The sequence below is a fragment of the Mesocricetus auratus genome, unplaced genomic scaffold, assembly GCF_017639785.1.
Source record: "Mesocricetus auratus isolate SY011 unplaced genomic scaffold, BCM_Maur_2.0 Super-Scaffold_100707, whole genome shotgun sequence".
NCBI lineage: Eukaryota > Metazoa > Chordata > Mammalia > Rodentia > Cricetidae > Mesocricetus > Mesocricetus auratus.
The window spans coordinates 7,300,633-7,323,155 of record NW_024429269.1 but is presented as its reverse complement, the minus strand read 5'-3'; the positions used below and the strand labels follow the sequence as shown (position 1 = coordinate 7,323,155).

The 22,523-nt window shown below is 43.6% G+C and overlaps 1 protein-coding gene across 3 annotated transcripts in view; it reads left to right on the top strand.

The window, feature by feature from the left end:
• The first annotated feature begins 218 nt into the window (after positions 1-218).
• Positions 219-22,523, top strand: part of Sacs (sacsin molecular chaperone) — an 85,702-nt gene continuing 63,397 nt past the window's right edge. For 2 of the 3 annotated variants that reach the window (XM_040740524.1, XM_040740522.1), the window contains exons 1-2: positions 224-492; positions 8,047-8,514. In XM_040740524.1, coding sequence (XP_040596458.1) covers positions 8,495-8,514 — 20 coding nt within the window. In that variant the 5' untranslated portion in view covers positions 224-492; positions 8,047-8,494. Of the gene's footprint in view, positions 493-8,046; positions 8,515-22,523 lie in introns of all 3 variants that reach the window. The other variant, XM_040740528.1, reaches the window with a different exon arrangement.

Here is a 22,523-nt window from a genome sequence, read left to right as displayed (position 1 = left end):
TAGGAGTATCTTCGTTTTAAGCCACGTGACTTCCTTAAAATTAATCTTTGCAAAACAAAGAAAACAAAGCTTCCACCGTGATTTTTTACCTCAGTGACCCACAGGACTGAGTCTGTGGCATTATGGCATTTTCTGAGACTGATATGGTTCTATCGCTTTAAAAAAAAAAAGGCAGCTAGGTAGGGGGAGCTGTGACTGCAGCACTCTCCTGCGCTGGATGCAGTGGCGGTCACGCTGGGACCTGCTGGTAGTACAAAAAACACACAAAGACCCAGCAACCGGATTGATGACAGCCACCCCGAGTCTCTGAGGGCCCTTCGGGGTGTGTCTGGTCTAGGAGCAGCTGCATTGAGCGCTGAGTCCTGCTGGAGCCGGGCGGGCGGCACAGTCGCCCCTGCAGCTGCTGCTGGCCCCAGGCCCTGGACCACTGTCCTCAGCATCTGCCCCGGGGAGGACAGAGCAGCCCTGGCGTGTGGGGGACACAGTGCACCGGTGAGAAATTGTTGCCATTGCACCCTCGGGTGGGGTGGCGCCCGCTCCGTGGCCTTAGTTACAGAGGGGCTCTGACTGCAGGGTTTGTCTTTTTAATTTGCACTCCAGATTGCAGAGGGTGGTCACAATGGGCCCATGCTGTAATGAGTGGGGACCTGAACTCTTGGGACTCATACAGTGGTAGTCTCAGAATAGTTTATTGCTTAATCTGTAGTCGCCCTAATTTTAATAGCATGTTTTTAACCAGTTACCTTATGTAATGATACTTGAAAGCTTTTTGGTGAAAAACGTTTTTCTTATTTTATTTCGTTCTAGTAAATAATTAAATTCTTAGAAAGAGTTCTGTAATTTTAGCAAAATTCTCTCCCGCTCTGCTGTCCTCTTTGCTTGCCTGTGTTTTTCTTGAGACAAGGTGAGTATCTCAGGGAAGAAAGAGTGTTGCCTTCAAGCCTAATATGCTGATAATTTTGGTTTTACTCTTCCTCCCTGAGTCTCTGAAAATGGCAGAAAGTCTCTTCCATTTTAGCCAAAGACAGGGTGGGAGTTGATTCCAAGGGTTTTCCAAGCACAGGCTGTCATAAACCTATGAAAACTCTATTTCTGCACCAACCCAGGTAAATCACACGCAGTCTTATCTGTCATGACAAATTTTAAACCACCCACTGGTAGCCAAATATGTATTAGGGAGGCCTGAGTGTTCTCATGTCTCCTGAGTTTCCCCGATGACTAACCAGCTTTCTTTCCTTTGTCTTGCCACTTAGCTCCATCCTAAGCTGTTCCTTTTCCTCTTTATCCTTTCTCTAACTCTCCTGATTTGTGGCTGCCCAAGTCGCCCCCCCATGATTCTCAAGACACTGGATCTTCATGCCATAGACCCCCAAAGGTCACTTACACTCTGTGTCTCAGTTTCTCCTCTGTCCAAGACACTGATGGCCATTGTTCACATGACGGTGGTGTTATTGAAACATCAAACATTGTGAAGACAGCTAGCTTGGAGTAGGAAGAGTGTAGCTAGTTAGTATTTGTCTCATTCACCTTCCATACATCCACAATATACCCACACATACATATGTCTATCCACTTACCTATGAAACAAGTCAAATAGCTTCGTATTTTAGTTCTCTCTCAAAAACTGAATTTAGAAGTAGACTTTTGGCTGAGTGCATCTTAACCAGCTCTTGCTTTGGGCTAAATGCTATCCACTGCTCTACCAAACTGTTTTTGTATCTTTGATCTATGAAAGCAATGCTGAAATTTCCTCATGGTCACACATCTCTTCTCTGGGGGAGGGGAGAGGAAGTCTGATTCCTCTTGCATACACTATGGTGGCACTAGCAGTGAGCATATATTGTGGAGGAACCCAAGTCAGAACAGTTAAATGTGGTCAAATGTGCCAACTTGGAAGGGAGAGTAAATCCCGCTGCTATTGTGATCTTGGACAGCCCAGGAGGCCATTCAATCTTTAAAGGTATTGCCAATGCTGTGACTATTTTTAATTTCTTCTTTGTCTTTCTCCTTTCTCTTTGCTATTTGGCTTTAAATTCTATGCCTAGCATGTGCTGGATTTCAGTGTCTAGGAGGGAGATGTTGTACCCTTGCCTGAGAGATGGAACACACAGAAACTGGAAGAAGCTCAGAATTGGGGACCAGAAAGTGTGGCATTGGGTCTCTTGGTTTCTCTTTGTGTCAATCCGAAAACTATTTATTCTCATCGCTAAGATAAGAGGTTTGAGGGAGAGTTTCCTTAACTATTGTGAAAGTCCTAAGTATATGATCTGGGAATCTCTCTTTGGACCATCCTCATTGTCTCAGAAATAGTTAATCAAATAAAATACTTTTCACTTGTGGGATCAAAATCAGAAATGATTCAATACTCCCATACTATAGGTTGCAAAATACAAGATCAAGGGAATAGAAGCCCAACATGTTCTTCTTTGAAAAGGGAGAGATGGACTCAGCGTAGCTTTTCTTGCTGAAGATTGCTGAGTTCTCAGACCCCAAACCCAAAGTTCTACCTCTTGGTGTGGTGCTCTTCCTGATGCACTTAGGATTTGGGGTGACAGGAAGTCTGAGAAATTACAGTGATTGCTAGTTTTTGGTGGGCCTATCTTTGGTTCTCTTACAGCAACATAGTATCCAAACAGACATTTGTTTTAAAAATTCTGCATCCATTTGTGCTGTATGTCTGCCACCTGAGCCAGTAAAAAGGGGTTCTGCAGTCTACATAGTCTTTCACTTTTTCTGAAATGATAAAAGCTTAAAGTAAGTCAGCCACCTGGTAGGTGGTTTAAGTTTCATAAGCATCTTCATTCCATCCCTACCGAGAACTAGAAAGGGGAATGCATGTGAATCTCCTACGTACCTGGAATTTGTGTACACTTGTATACCATAGTAGGTTTAACATTTCCTCTTGCTTAACATGATGATACACTTAACCATTAAAGTTTCCCAGTAAAACAAAGGAAATGCCAGATAAAATGTACACACACTAAAACATTAATCACTACCTGAAATTAGAGCTTAATGAGGTATACATATGTTTATAACTTTTGCCTTCTAAATCTTACAATACAGCAAAAAGCAAACATTTTTGTTGGATTAAACAGTAGCTGCTTTGCCCTTAAAGATAAGAATCTGTTTTATCTTGAAGCTTAGCCTGTAAATTCTGTTGAATCTATGTCAGCTTCCCATCAAAACCCCCACTTATTTTTATTTATCAGCATTTTTGTTAAACGTTTGTACTGAGTGACTGCTTAGGAAAATTGTAATCCAGAAGAACATATTTGTTCAATTCATTATATTCCTCAGAGACACGCTGAAATGAAAAAAGAAAAAAAGAAAAAGTCCAAGGCTCTGAGTGGATTTGTTCAGAAAAAGCAGCTTCTTACCACAGAGATTCTGGTATTTAACACAGTGGTGCTCCAGGCTTTTAGCTTTTGAGTGAGCTTGAGACCAGATCACCAACCCCACCTCAGAGGTTAGGTAACCTCTGGCATGGTGGCACATAGTGTAGGTTTCTTCAGCATCTTTCTAAAAAGATGAATGAATTCTTTATGTCTTCCAAAAGTATATAATATTCATCAACTCCTGTCAAACTTGGTAGATTATAACCATATTTATTTTAATGCTATTCTTAGCAGCTTTACTGAGATATTATCCATATGACATATGGATGATTCCACATTATGTTTATGTAAAATTTTATCTATGAATGTAGATGGATTTTTTTCTTTCTTTTTTTTTTCTTTTTTTGCCAGTGCAAGACCCACAAACCTCTGCTTACCACAGTCAGCTCTACTGGTTGACTGAGACATGATGACACATGATCAACTTGAACTTGATTAAAGATATAAAATCAAGTGTTTGTTCTTATGACCTGGAAATTAAAGCTTATGCACATTGGTACAATTTGAATACAAAGGGGCTAAATTGCTCACACTATCAAGTGCCTCCTGTATCCGTGGTCCAGAACTTGAAACAGAGAGCCTAAGAGGAGCCAGACAGCTTTGAGAATTGGCAACAAAGGAAATGAGAAAGGCCTGGGTCACACAAGGGGCTTCAGAACACCAGGGGAAACTTCGGTATTTTCCTCATTTAACCTGAAGTAGGATATTTTCACAGCTCTATTGGTTCCGTGGAAATCCCTATGTGCATGTGTACACACTGAGTACCTTTCACCTTGAGCTTCTCATTGTGGTGGTGTGTAAATGCATTTTATTTCTGCATTGAATGAAGAGGCCTATGAGACTGAAGCTGGCTGTGGTGGCCATGACCTTTTCTACATACAGCATATGGCTCAAAGTACTGCCATTAGTGACACAGGTAGTGCCTTCTGTGCTAGTCTGTGGTCTATTGACTCATAGCGTGAATTCATCTGACTCTTCCATCTTGCAAAGATTCTGTTTCAAGCCTGTTCCGTTCTTTGCTGACTCATGCTTTGCTCTGACCTGAGGGGATGGGGTGCTCACTCCCGGTAAATCGGTGGAGGCTGAGGGCCTGCATTTGGCTTCTCGTTTCTGTGTTGAAGATATTCAAGGGTGAGTGTTTGCCATGCCTGGGAATTTACTGCTTGCGATTTTGTTTAGCAGTGTGAATTTTTAGTTCTCATCCACAGATGAATGTGTACCCTGATGTCAGGAGAGGGCCAGACGCAGTGCTATGCCTGTTTGCTATGAACGGGTTAAACGACTGTTTCTGGTGTTCTGATAGGTTAAGCTGCAGAAAGCTGTGGCAGCCCAGAAGTACTGCAGCACCATGAAGGGCCTCAGCAGAAGACAGTGTCTGTGTCCCACCCATGTCCTTCTCACACAGCCTTTGCTTCACTTGTCCCCAAGTGTTTCAAGTCTATTCAAAAGGCTCTGCCATCTAGCAGAAACCCCACATAGCATAAAACACTAAGGTGGTCCTAGCTGTGTTTTGTGCCAATCCCAGGGGGAAAGCCTCTCTTCTCATTTCCTGGGTAAACAGCTCCTGTGCCCCAGCTCCTAGGAGTTCCGATTTGACCTTGCTGCTTCAGTTCACTTGGCAGCAACCTGGATTCCTTTTGTTTTCCATACTCTGCTCGCTGCTCACCTCCGCTGAAGCACAGCTTTGGAGTAAGGGATCCTTGTTTAGGGATCATGCCTTACACACGAACTCATGGCTGTTGATTGCAAGCCGTGTAATTCACACACACACACACACACACACACACACACACACACACACACTTTAGCATCTGTTAGAGAGTGAAGCTGGCATGTCTTTCTTCCTAGTCCCCAGCTGAAGCTTCTCAGTGCCAAATCTTGCTGTGGAGCTCAGGTTGCCAAAATAGAATGTTTTTGCTTAGAAGGCAAAGAGGTCACGACATAGCCACGATGCTAATGTCAGTCATGGACAGAAGCTCCAGGTTTCAGAGCCAAATGAATGATTGATTCAGCAGCTGGCCCAGAGAAGTGTCCAGCCTTGTTCCCTCACAGCCACCGAAGGGCACCCATTGCTTTGGCCTGAAGGAAGTGTATGAATTGGTGGACTGAAGCCATCTCATGCCATTTCACAGGTACATGTAATGTAGTGTTCATGAGCAAAGACAGCGTCATCTAGAATTTTCACAAACTAAGCCACTCTGCTAGCTGCTTTTAGACACAGCTCACTTGATTCTTTGGAGACACTGGTCATGGATGGCACGTGGCCGTGTTTTACAGATGCAGACAGTTAAGCACAAAGAGACTGCAGAATTCACAAGTGGTGAGAAGGCTCTAGAAGGCTGGATGTTTTGTTCTTTCCCAATGACAGAGACCAGTGGCTGCTCTTTCCTCTGAGGGAGGTAGGGGAGGGCCAGAGACCCTCTAAATGCTTTGTTGTTCCCAGGGAACTGGTCTTCTCTGATGGACTGCTGGTACAATAGCCCAGTTTTCATCCTCAGCATTTTTCTAACTTCATACTTGTTCTCACAGAGTTTGCCAATGTCAGTAGTGTCTTTCTAGAACTAACTGGTGCTGTTTTTTTTAAGCATCCTTGCTCCCTAATTCACTAATTATCATTCCATCTTCATTCATATTTTCTTTCCTTTTTGTTTTGTCGAGACAGTGTTTCTCTGTATTGATTGGAGCCTGTCCTGGAACTCACTCTGTAGACCAGGCTGACCTTGAACTCACAGAGATCCGCCTACCTCTGACTCCCAGCTTCATATTTTCTTTAGGGTTAATCCCATGAATTTATTTCTCAGCCCTAGAAATTAAAACTTAACCCAGTCTTCAACCATTCTTTCCTCTGAATGAAATCATCAAACTTTTCCCATAAATGTACTACTCCAAATTCTTAATGAATAATGCACAATCGAGGACTGTCTTCAGAAGGCATGTGTCTCCAGTCTGAATGTACCAGGCCTTGTTTGTTCATTTTAGTTAGTTTTAGGTGCTCTGTGGCACATAACACTGCATTCCTGTATACAGAGATGGAGTATTTCCATGCAAAATGCGTTTATTGGAACTGAGGGTGCTTTAGTTTATTTTCTGTTGCTACCAACAGGACATCATAGACTGGGTAAATTATGAAGAAAAGAGGTCTATCGAACCTCACAGATCAGGTCGAAGGTCAAATGGCGCATTTGGTGTGGTCTTGTTGCTTCTTGCTGGCAGAGTCTCAAGGCTGCTCAGGCTAGCATGTAGCAGGAGACAAGGAGTGCATGAGTCTCCTCTATTCTTTTCCTCTTCTGGTGCAAGCTCTAGCATTTAGTCATGGTCACACTACTCTTGCTGTTTATCATGTCAGCTCCCAAGTGCCCCTCTGAGGCCATAGCTGGGTTAAGTCCCTTCATTCTATGGGTTTTACATCATGGATGAAACTTCAGCATGTGTGGTAGAGGGAGTAAGCCAGCTCCAAACTCTAGCAGACCCACATCTGCTCTATTTTAATTGCACTGATTGGCTTTGATGAATGCCAATAAAAATACCCTATAAAATTTAATTACAGCAAATCACTGAGAAACTGTTTTCAGAGATGGGATTACATTGTATTTTGAGTTTTCCTAGATTTTATTGGTCACCCAACAATCTATGATGACTCACTGTAGTTTAAGTGATTATCACTCAGACATTTCATCCAGTGAAAAAGTTGGAAAGTTGGAACATTGCTTAGTGGGAGAGTGCCTACCGAGTATGCGTGAGGCCCTGGGTTCTATCATTAGCATCACCAATATAGATAAATAAGGATGCTATGTTGTACAAATGGAAGGCCCAGGAGATGATTCCTATGGTTTCAGCCCTTCACCTTCTTCCTGGAATGTATTCAAACAAGATCACATTTTCCAAATTTCCTTAACACATTACCAATCCCACCTTCCTTCAAACAGCTCTTACAGGTGGTCATGTCTAAGAAAACTTTGAAATTATAAAGTATGTTATAATTGTGATATTTGCATAAATAGAAAATTTGGTCTCCTATGTCCTGACTTATTATCATCGTCCAAGGTTGTCATTTCTCCATTTTATTTCTTAAAAGGTGAGTTTATTTCAAGGATTAGTAGTTTTAAGCCTTTCCAACAGGCACATTTTCTATTTCTAAGGCAAGTATTTCTGGGGTTTGTGCGTGTGGTGTGCCTGTATGTATACTACACGCAGATTCCCACATGTACACACTTTTCCTCATGGGTTATGGGTATCCGAACTCAGGTCTTCATACTTGATCAACAGGAACTTTGCTCACTGGACCATCTCCAGAAATTAACGTTTGCCTTTCAAGCATGAGATGTTGTCTGTGTTAAGTTGCAGGCTTGGATTTCAGAGAGTGTTGTTCTTCAAAGAAGGTATATTGTGTGAGAAGTATGATTGACAGCAGGAAGAAATCAGCGAAACTGAACCCATGAGTTGGTTGATAAATAGACAAATTTATGGTTTCAGAGGCCTCCATATCTAGTAATGCCTGTGTGTTTCTTGGTGTGTGTCTTGTTGGGAGGCTGGGGACAGGGGACAATGTCATGCTGGTTGGCAGAGGTCACTGAAGCTAAGGTCCTGACCATCTTCTGTATTCTCCTTATTCTTTTCTTTACCTTGTTTTTTTTTCTTTTTCTTTAAGGGTCCTTGAAGTAAAGCCAAGATGCCTGCAGCTCCCAAACTGAGAGAAGTGCTCTCAAAAGCCAGTATTTTCTATTTCCTGAGGTGAGCGTGGGCTCTGCCCTGCCCAGCACCCCTACAGCATCTTCACCCTGCTCCTTCCATACAGAAGAGACTCAAATAGGAAGTTAAGTTTGCCTCTCTGGAAAGCCGGAAACCCCAGCCAGCTAATATTGGTTTGCTTTAAAAGGCTGACCTTACTGGACCAGAGAAGCACGAAGAACACAGGCACAAAACACAATGTTTTCTGACGTCAGATGACAACAGATGCTGGGAGAAACTGGCTTTTCTCCAGCCAGGAAGAGCCTCGCTCAGAGCTCGCATTGAAAGGAAACACACACCAGCCTTAAGCAGAAGGAGACGGGAAACGGCTGTGGTTTTCACGGACAACTGTTTCAGAAGGAGGGATCATGGAGACCCAGGAGACTAGGTAAATAGCTAATGTTTTACGTGATAATTTATTCACTTACTTGTGTGTGTGTACACCTGTGAGTGTGGAGGTCAAGTGACTAGTTTTAGAAGTCAGTTGTCTTTCTCCCATGTGGGTTTTAGGAATCAAATTCAGGTCATCAACCTTGGTTAGAGGGTAGAGGTCTCCTTTGTCTTGCTGTCCATATGGTTGCTGTCTTATGAGTGTATGCCTTGTCTTACCAGCTTACGGGCTTATACTACAAAACTATGTGTTTGTTTATATGTGCTTTTTCTTTTTAAATGTTTTAAACTGAAATAGAATTACATCACTTTCCTTCTCCTTTTTCTCCCTCCAACCCCTTTCTTGAACCCCTCGAATGCCCCCTATGTAAATAGCTTATTTTCCTTTGATGATTATTGTTACATACATACATATGTATGTGTATGTACAAATATATATACACATATATATATATACACACACACACATGCTTTTTCCCTAAACATGTAACAGAGTGCTACTCTTTTTTGTTTTGTTTTGTTTCCTTTTTTGTTTGTTTGTCAAGACAGAGTTTCTGTGTAGTCCTAGCTGTCCTGGAACTTGATCAGTAGACCATGCTGGCCTTGAACTCAGAGATCCACCTGACTCTGCCACCTGAGTGCTGGGATCAAAGGTGTGTGCCACCTCCACCAGCTCAGAGTTCTACTCTTATTCAAATGATGTGTTAAAGTGATATGTTCAAAAACTGAACTTTTAGTACCATGAACACCAGGTAGACTTCGCATCTTAACCTAGTGACATCAACAGATTAAGAGACTTCAAATTTTATTTTCCTTTCCAAACTTGAAATACTAAAGGAATTAAAGAAAAACCCAACAAGAACAACAAAAGTGGTTCTGTAATAGCTCCTATTCCGTAACTGCACAGTGAATAGGAGCACTGTTGCTTTTGCAGGAGCCATTGGTCCCTAGCGTTGTCAGGAGTATTTAGAAACTCAGGCTGACCTTGAACTTGTCCCCTCTCTAAGTGCTGGGATTATATGCTTGAGCCATCACACTTGGTTGCTTTTAAAGTGTACGAACACATGTGGGTGCCATCAAACAATTGGCACATTCAGTTATCTTCTGTATTTGCTAGGACTCAGAGGAATCACCTGAAACTAATTTCTTTATCATCACTGATGCTGTTGTTAGACATGAGAGGCATGTGCATAACTTTCACCACTCTCTGCAGTATTCTTTAGATTTTTAAAAGTTTTCTGGAGTACTCCCATAGCATTTTCTCAAGTACTTCCTGTCCCCTTAATTTTGGAAGCACATGCTTTTACAAATGAAAAGTGAACAGTTTTTGTTTAACAGTTGGTTGATTTGTTTTAAGAAATTTCATTGGCAATAACGATATAGATCATTCGCTGGTCCTGACCCTAACTACAAATTGTCAATCATCAGGGCAAAGCCCAATAATGTAGATTGTTCTGCAACCTATGATTCTGCAACCTGCAACCTACAGTTTCTCACTCATGGGTGAGAAATTAAAATTTCTATTTATATCTAAAAGGAAATATGAATTAAATTTGAGTGTATTTTTTCAGAGAAGGACATTATACAGGCTGTGGGCACTTTAGAACTCTCACTTTATTGAAAACTAAGATGTCAGTGACTAGCAACACACACATGCGTATGAACACATGAATACATGTCAACATACACGAGTGTACATCCCCAGACAGCTTCATTTGGTTTACTGGCTGTAGATTCCCAATGTCTCTGCTGGTGTTCAGACTTGAGCTGAACTGAGTGAATACTACCAGAGGCAGTAGAAAAATGACTAAGAAGAGACATCAGAGGAAGGAGGATTCTTGCTAAACTGGATCTGACAAACTGATCACATGGTTTGGGTAAAGGTGACAAGATAACAGAGGTGAATTCTTAAGTGGAGTTAGTGGGATGTTTGTCCAGTTGGGTCAGGCAGGCTAGGACAAAACCAGGTTGAATAGAGAAAGAGACAGACTGGAATTTGGTTAAGGAGAGTCTTTTCATCCCTCCTCTTATTCCAAGAAAGATGAGCTACCTTTCTCTAAGTCTATCCCTCATCCCATCCTTATGTTGATTGAGGATCATCAAATGCATCTCTTGAGACTCCACGGTTCAAGAAATCAGGCATTTAGTGAGGGGATTTCTATGCAAATTAAAAGAAAGGCAAAAACCTTTGGGATAGATTATAAATCTAATCTTTGAGTCTGGAAGGTGGCAGTTTCTAGATGTGGAGACAGATGCTTCTTCAGGTGATGGAGTCAGGACACCACAGATTTAGTGGACTTCCCCAGAGATGGAACAGACACCAGTGCCAGTCATGGTCCCTGCCTGGAACAGAGCACGGGGAAGGCAGAGGAGGCAGAGGGACCAAGAGTGGTTTTCCAGGAATAATCAAAGCATATGAGCGCGTCTGCATGATTGACAGGAGACCTGGGCTGTTTCAGTTAAAGAGCAGAGACTATGTAACAGGAGAATACTGTTATTTCTGTAGCACCTAACATTTGCGAATAATGACCAGAACTGTGATAAACAGCATGATGCCAGGATATGTTGTGGAAAAGAAATACTCTAGGCCTGTGGTAGAACTTCGGCAGTAGTCATGAAATTAGCCTCGCTTCCCCATGTGAATATTGTCTAGATAAGAGAAAGCCTGGAAATTTTCAGAAGATTTGATAATGTCTTGTACTCAATTCAGCAAGCCAAATACACATTTATTAGTCTTATAATAATAAGCACTCATTTCATAAGGCAAAAGAACACATTTGGGAAGGTTACTTTACTCCCCAAGAGATCTCAAGTTCAGGTTGAGATCTTAGGATCCAGTTTGGGGTAGGCAAAAAAAAATGTGTTTCAACGTTTAACTAAATAGGATCTTAGGTTACTGTGACAAAATTTTTGTCTGTCTACTGAAACCAAATTAACAAAGATTCCAAAGGAGGTAACGGTTATATGTGAAAAACAAACAAGCCACCCTGGATAGGCTAGAGAGATGGCTCAACGGTTAAACACACCAGATGTTTTTGCATAGGACTTGGGTTTGGTTCCCACCACGCACACCGTGGCTTACAACTGGCTACAATTCCAGTTCCAAGGGGTCCAAAACCCTCTTTGGTCCTCTGAGGACTCCTGCATACATGTGATGCCCATAAACCAAGGCAGGCACACACATGTACTTAAGTTAAAAAATCCTTAAGGAAAAAAAACTTCCTTCCTTTAAAAGAATTACTCAAAGAGTAAAGACATTTCCAGCTTTATGTGGTGGTACATGCTAAATCCCAACACTAAGGAGGCAGAGGCAGAAGGATCTATTGGTCAGCCTGGTCTACATAGTGAGACTGTGCTTTAAAACAAACAAACAAACAAAAACCAAAACAATAAACCAAAACAGACAAATAACAACCCCCCCATCTCTTTGTAATCTTTTTTATTAAGAGAAGACAATCAAAAACAAAAGAACATACAACTCAAAATAATAAAAACTTAAACTTTAAATTAATGTATCTATCTTATGTTGGCAAGACTTCACAGGTAAGATTTATTTTGTGTTTTCTTTTCAAAACTTCTTCAACTGTTTGCACCCACTCAGCTTTTTGTTCTATATTTTTCTGTTGTTCATTCTGAAAAAAACCAGTCATTTTACTTCAGAAAAAATACTTTAAATCTCTAAAGGAAAACCTTTAACACACAAAGTTGCTTATATTATTATTTTAATAGCTTCATTTATATATTCGTTATGACTGTTCAGTTTTTCATTATTTTTAATTATGTGTGTGGGGGGTATGTGCACACGAGTGCAGGTATACAAACAAGCCAGAGGCATCAGATCCCCCTGGAGCTGGAGTTAGAGGCAGTTGTGAGCTGCCCACAGGGCTGCTGGGAACTGAACTCCGAAAAGTAGCACATGCTCTTAACTGTGGAGCCATCCCTTCAGCCTCAAATCACTTATAACTTTTAACAACGGATAATCCTCTTATTGAGTGTCCATGTGTTTGGGTGTATACTCATGTGAGTACATGCATGTGACGTCCAGAGGCCAACCTCAAGCATTACTCTTCAGGAGCCATCCACCCCGTTTACTTTGAGACAGGGTCTCACTGGCCCAGAGCGTGCTGAGGAGGCGATGCTGGCTGCCCGTCATGCTCCAGGGATCCAGATCTGGCATTATAGGCAGGCTCTACCATGTCTGACTTTTTACCTGGTTTCTTAAGAGCAAACTCAGGTCCTTATATTTGCATGGCAAGTACTTCATGGACTGAGATATTTGCAGCTCTCTGGTAGCCCTCTATAATTATTTTAACAAAATAGCACATATACATTGTGAAATGCCTGCCATTAGCCAACATTATAGAGCAAGTCACCTAATATTCTTCCAACACTATCACACAGTTTTTGTAGACATTTGTAGTACAAGGGTTCATATTTCTCAACAGACTAAGATATAGCTGGCATCTCTTTACAGTATAAAAATAATCCAAACCCACACAAACATGTACGCAGTAATTGGTGTGTCAGCAGCAATGTGTTTTATTTAGAAATTAGTTATCACAATTCTAAGGTTGTAAGTTGCAAAGAGATTTTGGAACCTTTTCAGCAGGAATGTTATAACATAAGAACCCTCGCTACCACCCTAAGTTACTGCCCTGTTAACTCTGTACAGTATATGTATGTCAGACAAATATTAGGAAAGAGAAGGGAGGGAGAAAGGAAGCAAAAAACATGAAGATACCAAATACATAAATTTTTAATTGTTTCCTTGCTGTTCTTGATGTCTATGCAGTATCTGGTATCCAGCAACTCATAATTTACTTACATATTTGTTGTAGGTTAAATTCATAATTTAACTTTGAGGGTTTATTTACTGTTGATTGTGTGTATGTGTGTATGTATATGTATAGGTACGCACGTGTTGGCACAGGTACGCACAGAAGCCAGAAGAGGATGTTGGGTTCCCTGAGTTACTGCTGGTTGTGAACCACAGCATGCGGATACTAGAAACTGAACTTGAGTCCCCTGAAAGGTTAAGATGGCTCTTAACTACTGGGCCATCTCTTAATCCCCTCAAAATAATTTCAAACACGTTGTTATGATATTATTGACTAGTAAATCCAAGCACAATTCTTGCATTAAACTTAATACAGACAGCTGAAAACACGTTTACTAAAGCAGTAATTCCAAACTGGCCTTGTTTATTACAAATATATTTAACTCATTTGAACCTGAAAAACTTTGAATTCATTTCTATCCTTATAGGGAGCTGGGAATTTCACCCTTGTGTTTTACTGTTGCTAAGGCAGTTTTTGACTGCACCCCGCTGAGGGGATTCATAAACTAACTTGGCGAAAACCATGTATGTCTAACACGTGTAAATACACAGGTGCAGATAAAGCCCGCAGCTGTCGTTCTAAGATCTTACCCACATGTGGCAAGCAGAACAGTTGACAGTCACTGGCTTATGTGGGATAGCTGGCTCCCTTCTTCTCACTTTTCATCTTTATATGATCGTGTTTGTCATGCTCCCAGAAAACCATTGCTTTTCTACTGATACTCATGGAGGGTATTCTTGGGATGCTGTTTGTCCTGACACCTGACTTTGGGGATCTCTTGAGTCCTGTGAGAACACCTTGTGGCAGTAGTTTAAAATTCAAGTGACTATGGGGGACGGAGGGGCTGGCATGGGAGGCTGAGGGCTGAGGAGGTGAGAGCAAGACTAGGAGAATAGCAGAGGAGTGGAAGGAACTGGAAAGAAGGCTGAGGTGTGATGAGAGGAGGATGGGGACACAGCTGGTGGAAAGGGACAGGTCTGAGGGGAGCCAGTCTGAGGACATCATCGGTGCTCAAAGTCATCCTTAGTTAAAATCAGACGCAAGAAGGAAACTTCAGCGAGAGTGGTAGGGGCGTGGAGTACACAGGCCACATATGGAGACGGAAAATTATGACTTCAGAGGAGTTCCTACAGTAACTAAAGGGACCGTGCAAACGGAGATACTCGGGACACCAACCAGCTGTCTGTATGCACAAGCCCAGCCTCTAGGAGCTTGGGACTCTGATGGAGCCTCTATCGGCTCAAGACTCCACACAGTCTCTACAGTGTTCCACTCAGGACTGTGGGAAGTAGGCTCACTCCGCACTCTATTCCATGGGCTGCCATGGGAAGCAGTGGCTCAGGGATGTGATTTCCCAACTATTGCTGATCAGTCAGCCAGGGAAGGGGGCAAAAGTTTCAAAACTGTGCATCCAGACTCCTGGTGAGGACTCTAAGAGCCCAGTGATGAACCTGACCTTGCACAAGTCACAGTACCATGTGTGTTAAAGACCATGTTGCTTCTGACTCTAGTTACATTAGTGAGGAAGACAATTTAGGACCATAATGACAGGTACCAAGATTTCAAAAATGGAGGTGGAATGCCAGCTCAACTTCTAAAACATCAAGATAGCTGAGCATTCCAGCCAACGGGCAGGGGGAGGATCTATGGAAAACCATGAAGGGATAAATAGACTCCACAGGATTCCTGAGGCAGGAAGAAGAGTGATCTGGACCAGGACATTCTCCCTGAACTAACTGAAAGATTCCTACCATGACTGACCTTAGATAGGACAACAAGAGTCTACTGATGGAGCCTGTTGAATAGGGCTCTGTCTGTAGTTGGTCAAGGAGCTACTGGGTTTGGTCAAGAAGAATACCTCATCAAATTCACACAGAGGCATTCCCAGCCTCCCCCACTGTCTTTCTGCGAGCCAGCCCTATGTGCCAGACTTTACATTGATCTCAGGACCCCAGTATGCTGGGACTTTCCTAACCAGCTCTGTCCTCTGAATCATGCATTCACTTATCACAGATTAAGGATTTGTTATGCGCCAAATCCATGGATTATATGCAGGAATAAAATGGATACAGACACCAATTTTTTTGAATCTTACATACTAGCAGGGTGTGCTGGATGGTTTTTGTCAACTTGACACAAACTAAAAACACCTGGGAAAAGGAAACCTTAATTGAGGAATTGCCTCCATCAGATTGGCCTGTGGGCATGTCTGTGGGGCATTTTCTTGACTGACTGACTGACTGACTGACTGACTGACTGATATAGGAGGGCCCAGTTCACTGTAGGTGGTGACACAATTGGACAGGTTGTATAAGAAAGCAGGCTGAGCAAGCCATGGGGAGCAATCTACCTAACAGCATTTCTCCATGGTACCCAGCTCTGCTCCTATCTCTGCCCTGACCTCCCTCAGTGATGGACTATGGCTGGGACCCATAAACCCTAACCCAAATAAACCCTTATGATCCCTAGTTGCTTTTGGCCATGGTGTTTGTCACATCAATAGAAAGTAAACAAGGACACGGGGCAAAGCCAAACAAAACAAAAAATAACAAATTGTACAATGTATGGTATGATGGAACAAAAGGAAAGCGTGGGAAAGGGGACACCTGCTGAGTCTCGGTGGGACCAAGAGGGACCGTTTTAAATAGCATGGCCAGGACATCTGAGCAAGCACTGAAAGCAAGGAGAGATTTGGTCGTAAGTTGTGTGGGGAAGAACATTCCAGTAGCCAGGACCTGGATCTCTGTGATGGAGAAGAGAACCATTCTCAATGTTCTGCTGAGGGCAGAGGTAGAAGTTTGGGAGTCCGTTACAAGATGTAACACTCCAGCCAAGAGGTGACAGTGGCTCTGGTCAGCGGGTTGGGTATTGGAGGTATTCACCCAATGGCTGTGTGCTGGCTCACTTGTCGGTCTCTCCAAAGAGAATGTATCTCCATACCCCCGGGCTGCATCAGAATGTTAACTAAGGAATATCAACACCAGGTTATGATCCCCTAGTTCCCCAGCACCAATTGGGTGGCCCACACTTCAGTTTTGACTCTCTCTGCCCAGAGTTAACACAAGCCCTGACATCAACGCCTCAGTCCCACAAGACTGCACCTACGGAGATGTCAGCTACCAATGGGTGGGACCCCAGAACACCTAGGCTTCTGCCAAACTGACTGCAAATTGGAGGATGCTGAAGATTGCCCCCAAACCAGGGTTTCGTAATCTGTGTAATTGGTATTAGGAAAGCACTTTCCCTAAGATTGAAATTTACTGTGAAGGATTCTATATGTTCTATGTATTTCAGCAACAGCCAACTGGAAGAAATACAGAGGTGTGGTGTGGTGAGGGGTGCTGGTATGGATCTTTCCTGACCCCTCTGCGCAGCCACCCTCCCAGGACTTTGATCCATTCACCAAATTCAAGCTCCTTCATCTCCATTGTTTCAGAGTTTGTACTAAACTTCCATTAGAGTGAAATGACTTAGTCATCCATTGGTGCCTGAATTCAGTCTCCATCCCATGTTTTCTCCCTGGGGTTTCTTAGGGGCTCGGAGGAGAGGGAGGCTTAATGACACGATTTGTTCTTCCTGGAGACTAAGAGTCACCTCTGCATCTACACTCGGTGTCCACTGTGAATAACTAAACACACTTGTGTTACTCAGCAAGAGTCAAAGGTTTCAGGTGCTTCTGTGCCAGGAACCGGAGACTGAAACCAAATATGTATGTTTGTATGATTCCCCAAATGGAAGTAACAAAAATGCAGATGGCAGAGCAGTCTCTGGACGACGGGCAGATCTGCAGCCCTGGTGTCTGGAAACAAGTACAGACAGGGAGGAGCAGGTGGGCAGCGGAGGGCCAAGACGCCGTGCCAAGCCAGCGTGCCTGATGAAGGATGGGCATGGGAGTCATTCAGGCTTGAGGCCATGATCAAGTGGCAGTGTCCAGCACTGGGGACAAGACTGGGCCAGTGTTTTAGAGATTATCCCATGCCTCCTAGGTCACAGAAGCTCACAAGTACAAGTAAGGGCAATTAGTGTGCACCTCACGTTTCACGGACTCCAAACTTTCTCTTGTGTGACAGGACTGCAAGCCCCTTGCTTCTGTCATCTGCTTCATTTTCCCCCAGCTATTTCTGGGTGTGCGTGGGACAGGGATAACTCTCAAGGGCTCAGGGATAAGTTTGTTCATGTTCTTTCCACTTGAGCCCCTTGGCCCTGGAGTCTGTGCCATGCTTCTACAGCTGGTGTCCTGGGCAAGATGTCATGCCCCCAGTGGAGTTCTCGAGCCCAAAGCTACTTGGAGTGTGGGGGTGGGGCTGGGAGTGGGGTGGGGCAGTGGCCAGGGCCCTTGTGACAGTGCTGTGTGAAGTCAGTCTTGCTCACTGTTTATTTTTTATCATAATTTTTATTACTGTGTATTTATTACAGAAAATAATGTGTTTTGTCATGGCATTTTCCATTAAAGCTTACCATAGCCACTTCTCCCACGTCTTTTCCTGTCCCCATCCCTCTGGTCCCCTTTCTGCTTTCATGTGTATAATTCTTTCTTCTGCATTCTGCCTGTGACAAGATGCATGTGACATTTATCTTTCCAAGTCTCTGTCCCTTGTTTCCTGGGCACTGTGGCTTCACCTTGAGTTGTCCCAGGCTCAGAGCCATTGCCTTACATGTCCCGGGAAGGAGGAATGTGGGACTTGCCCTGTCCCCTTTCTCCCCTTTGCCTTAGGAACAGCCACATCCAAACAGTGCAAAACAAACTCCTTGTAAGTACCCTTCCACCTCTGTGAGAGGAAACAGTGTCATGCAATGGTACAAGCCAAGATGACCCTGCTTGCCGTGACTCTCAGCTTGGCCATTTGTAGTGCTGTGGCCACGAATCAGTGACTGTTTCCACACTGCGAGAAAAATCATCCCCACAATCCTGATGAGTTGGACCTGTGACACCACACAGAGGAGTGCCTGTCTCAACTCATGGCTCCTTGTTATAACAGTGAGTGGCCTCTCCAGTTTGAACACCTGACTCAGCTGGTGGTGGTGTTTGGGGGAAGCTATGGAACCTCCAAGTTGTGTGGCCCAGCTAGAAGTGAGGTTCTGGGATTAGACCCTGAAGGCCTGTCTGCCACTGCCTCTCACCCAAGCTTCCTGCTTCCTCGTCTGGTGCGGTGTGAGGAGCTACTGCACACTCCAGCCTTGCCTGACGGACACCATGAACAGAATCAACCCTTCCTCCTCCAGGAACTTCCGCCAGGCATTCTGTCACCACGACCAGAGAAGTAACAGACCAATAGGGAGAGGCTGAAACGAGGCACTTAGAAGCATCCCCGAGGCCCTGGAGGCCAGCAGCAGCAGCTTTCTTACCTCTTAAGCCTCTAGAGACAAGCATAGGAACCGACAGGTTGAGCACCCTGGTCCCAACATGAGGAATCTGAAATGCTGCTATCAGTGGAAAACTCCTCAGGATCTCATGTGCGGAGTTAAAGTGCAAAGGGTACGAAAACAGGCATGAAACCATAGCCAGGCTATTTGAGAAATACCTGAAGTACAAATGACTTTGAGTTTAAACTTGTGTCCTAGTTAGGTTTCTGGTGCCATGATAAAATGCTGACCAAAACCAGGGGGAGACGGGTTGTTTCATTTTACAACTCCCAGGTCACATAATTCATCATTGAGGGAAGTCAGGACAGGCTCTCAAACAGGGCAGGAACCTGGAGGCAGGAACTGAAGCAGAGGCCATGGAAGGGTGCTGCTCACTGGCTTGCTCCCCGTGACTTGCTCAGCCTGCTTTCTTATACTATCCAGGACCCCTGCCCCGGAAGACACCACCCATAGCAGGCTAGGCCTTTCCCCTTCAATCATAATCAAGAAAATACCCCACAGATAGGCCCACAGACCCATCTGATGGAGACATTTCCTGAATCGAAGTTCCTACCTCCTAGGTGACCTTAGTTTGTATCAAGTTGACAAAAGCAAACTGGTACAGCTTGTGCCTATCTGCAAGTTGCATTGTGTAACGCTAATGTTTCCACATTGAAAAATATCCCAATTCAGAAATAGTTCCAACTGCAAACATTTCAGACTCAGTCAGGACTTGAAGCCCAGGTGTGATAAGACAGAGCGAGGCTCCTGGAGGAGGGTGGTCACCTTGACTTGAAGGCTCAAGTCAAGCCATGGTGACGTTCAAGGTGGGTGTTGGGCAGTGGATTTGTGAACTCACTTTCTGAGACCGCACGTGGTTCACAGTTAACAGAATGCCCAGTGTCCTGCTGTCCTTGAAGGTTAGCTGGGTGAAGGAGGGTCAAGAGGCCGTGTGCAGAGACACGCTTCTCCTTCAGCTGCGCTGGACAGACCCTGTGACAGACCCTGAGCTTGTTCTTGGTGCCTCTTTACCTTTAAAAACTGTTATCCTGAAAATTTTCAGGCATGCCTGGAGAGAAAGGGGAAAATGCTCCAAGGAGCACCCAGACGCTGACTCCTATGGAGGGGCTCCCACACCGTCACCTCCCACTGGAGCTCTGCCCCGTGCTTCGGAATTTTAGAGCAAGTCGCAGACATGGTACAGGGCCCTGGTCTCCATGACCAGGCTAAGTCCACAGCAAACCCTTGAGTGTGACTTGTAACTCACATAGACACATCTGCCATTTCAGCTAGGGTGCTGTAATCTTTATTCTTGTCGGTGATGGGAAGCCACTGAGCCAAATCTCCGGCTAAGTCTTTCCTCCTTTGTTAAACATATTTTTTTAAATCGTGTGTATTTGAGGGCCTGAGTGTGTGCCATAGTGTTGGAGATTAGAGGGCAACTTTCAGGAGTTGGGGTTACCCTTTCGCATGAATCCCAGGGATCAAACTCAGATCCTCAGATTAGCAACATGAAATTTTACTCACTGAGCCATGGACACTGAAAAATCAGCTGATAGCTTTTCTGGGAGAATAATGAAAAATACACCAGGATTTTAAATGAACCCATTAGCTGACACTCCTGGGGGAGAGAACCCTGTTTAGAAACGATACGTCAAACTGAGTAACACAGGAGTGGGGAAGACGATTTCTCTGGTTCTCTCTCTCTCTCTCTCTCTCTCTCTCTCTCTCTCTCTCTCTCTTTTTGAGACAGGGTTTCTCTGTGGCTTTGGAGGCTGTCCTAGAACTCTCTTTGAAGACCAGGCTGGCTTTGAACTCACAGAGATACTCTTGCCTCTGCCTCTCAAGTGCTGGGATTAAAGGCATGCACCACCGCCACCCGACTGATTCTTTAGAGTAAATTAATCTCATTTGCACTATGCTAGTTGGTTTAATGCAGTGGCCATAAGAAAAACAGGAGTCAGGTGCTGTGGCTCACGCCTGTAATCTCAGTACTGGGGAGGCAAAGGCAGGTGGATTACAGGGAGTTAAAGGGAATCTGGGCTACAATGTGAGACTCAGGCTAGCAAAACAAACAAACAAACAAACAAACAAACACTCAAGGCCAGATATCCCCCAAATCTCCATTAACAATCCCCCAACAAATATAAATAAGGTAACTAATAGACAAACAAGACACCTATCTTTTTATAGAGTCATGCCAAGATCTACACAGTTTGTAACTCCTAGACCAAGTGAACAGTTCTTCTAGGAAAACTGTTCCCAAATCACTATGGAGAGGATGAGAAAAAATAATGAGAAAGAGAATTTTATGTTGCTGAGACCTGGGAAGTATAGACAACACTTTTGTGGTTTTAACAAAAGACAGAGATGCTCGACTCTCCTCCACTGAAACCACCATCCTCAACAAGAGGATGAGGGCTGAGGAGCTCTAGCATTGGTCATATGTGAATAGAAAAAATGACTAAATGCAAAGCCCAGGAAGAACAGACTCAGCCACTAATTTATCTCTGTGGAGGAGAAAAGGGAATAAGTACATTCTTCAAACAGTACCATGTATTACAACTATTATATTTTTTGTTCTTAATTAGGGTAGCTACAGAATCAGTCCTTTCTAAACTCAGAAAAAAAATAGCAACTGTCCTTTCTTCCATCTATTGACCAGGGTCACTGGAAAACACAAACACTCAGAGACTCATTTACACTTTACTATTGTGCTTTGACAGTTTCTTACATGTATACAATAAATCTTGGTAATACCTGCTCCCAACTCCCTCTCTGGACACCTCTACCCCAACATATTCTCTCCTCACCTTTGAGTCCTAAGTTTTGAAACCTGCTGATTTCAGTATGTACTTCTGTTTTCTTTCTTTTACTTTGTCTGTTTTTTTTTGTTTGTTTGTTTGACACAGGGTGTAACTATGTAGGCTTGACTGGTCTGGAACTCATATAGACCAGGGTAGCCTTGAACTCATAGAGATCTGTCAGCTCCTGCATCTGGAGTGCTGGGACTAATGGCAGGGACCACCACGCCTGCTCAGTCAGTGCTTCCTTTTGGAATAGGACTAATTTTGCTAACTTGGTCTTGCACAGGTAACTACAGCAGGGGTGCATCAGTCATGTTGTGGCCACAAGGTGGTGCTTATCTTCATCCTTCAGCTCTTACATTCTTCCTTCTCTTCTTTGACTCACAAAAGGGAGCTCTTACTAGGGGTTTTAAAACAACTCCTACCTGAGTTTCCTGCCAATCCCTTAGAGAAGTCTGAAGGTGTTAAAACTACAGCTCTTTAGCCCACTGTGGCTCCTAAGGTAGATTCTCAAATGAAAAACTGACACTCTGGAACCAGTCAGTTGGCTGATTAAGCCATGCCTAGTTGCTAGTGGTCTCTTTTTAGTTTTAAATATTGAAAAAGTGACTGATGATCACAGTTTCTTAATCCTTCTAAAAAGTTGTCTTACTGCGAAAGGTTGTCTGTATAAACATTTAAAACATCAGCTATGTAGCTGATCATTAAAGTCAAGTTGCACTTCATGCTCACCAACAGCAATCTCCGAACCCCACTGTGCACAAATAGACAGCAGAGACCCTACCTACAAGCTGTATCGCTGCACCAAACACCACCCTACCCAGCCAGTCACAGATCAACAGCTGAACACCAGCCGTACGCAAAAAGCAGAAAGAAATGGTGAGGGTGACCAGAGGCAGCAGCCGGTCTCTGGGGAGTTCTATGAATTAAACAATTATTTTTCTGAGCTATATTCCCTTTCCTAAATGATTCCTTGTTTATAAGATCTTTGTGTAAATTACTTAACTACTATATTTATA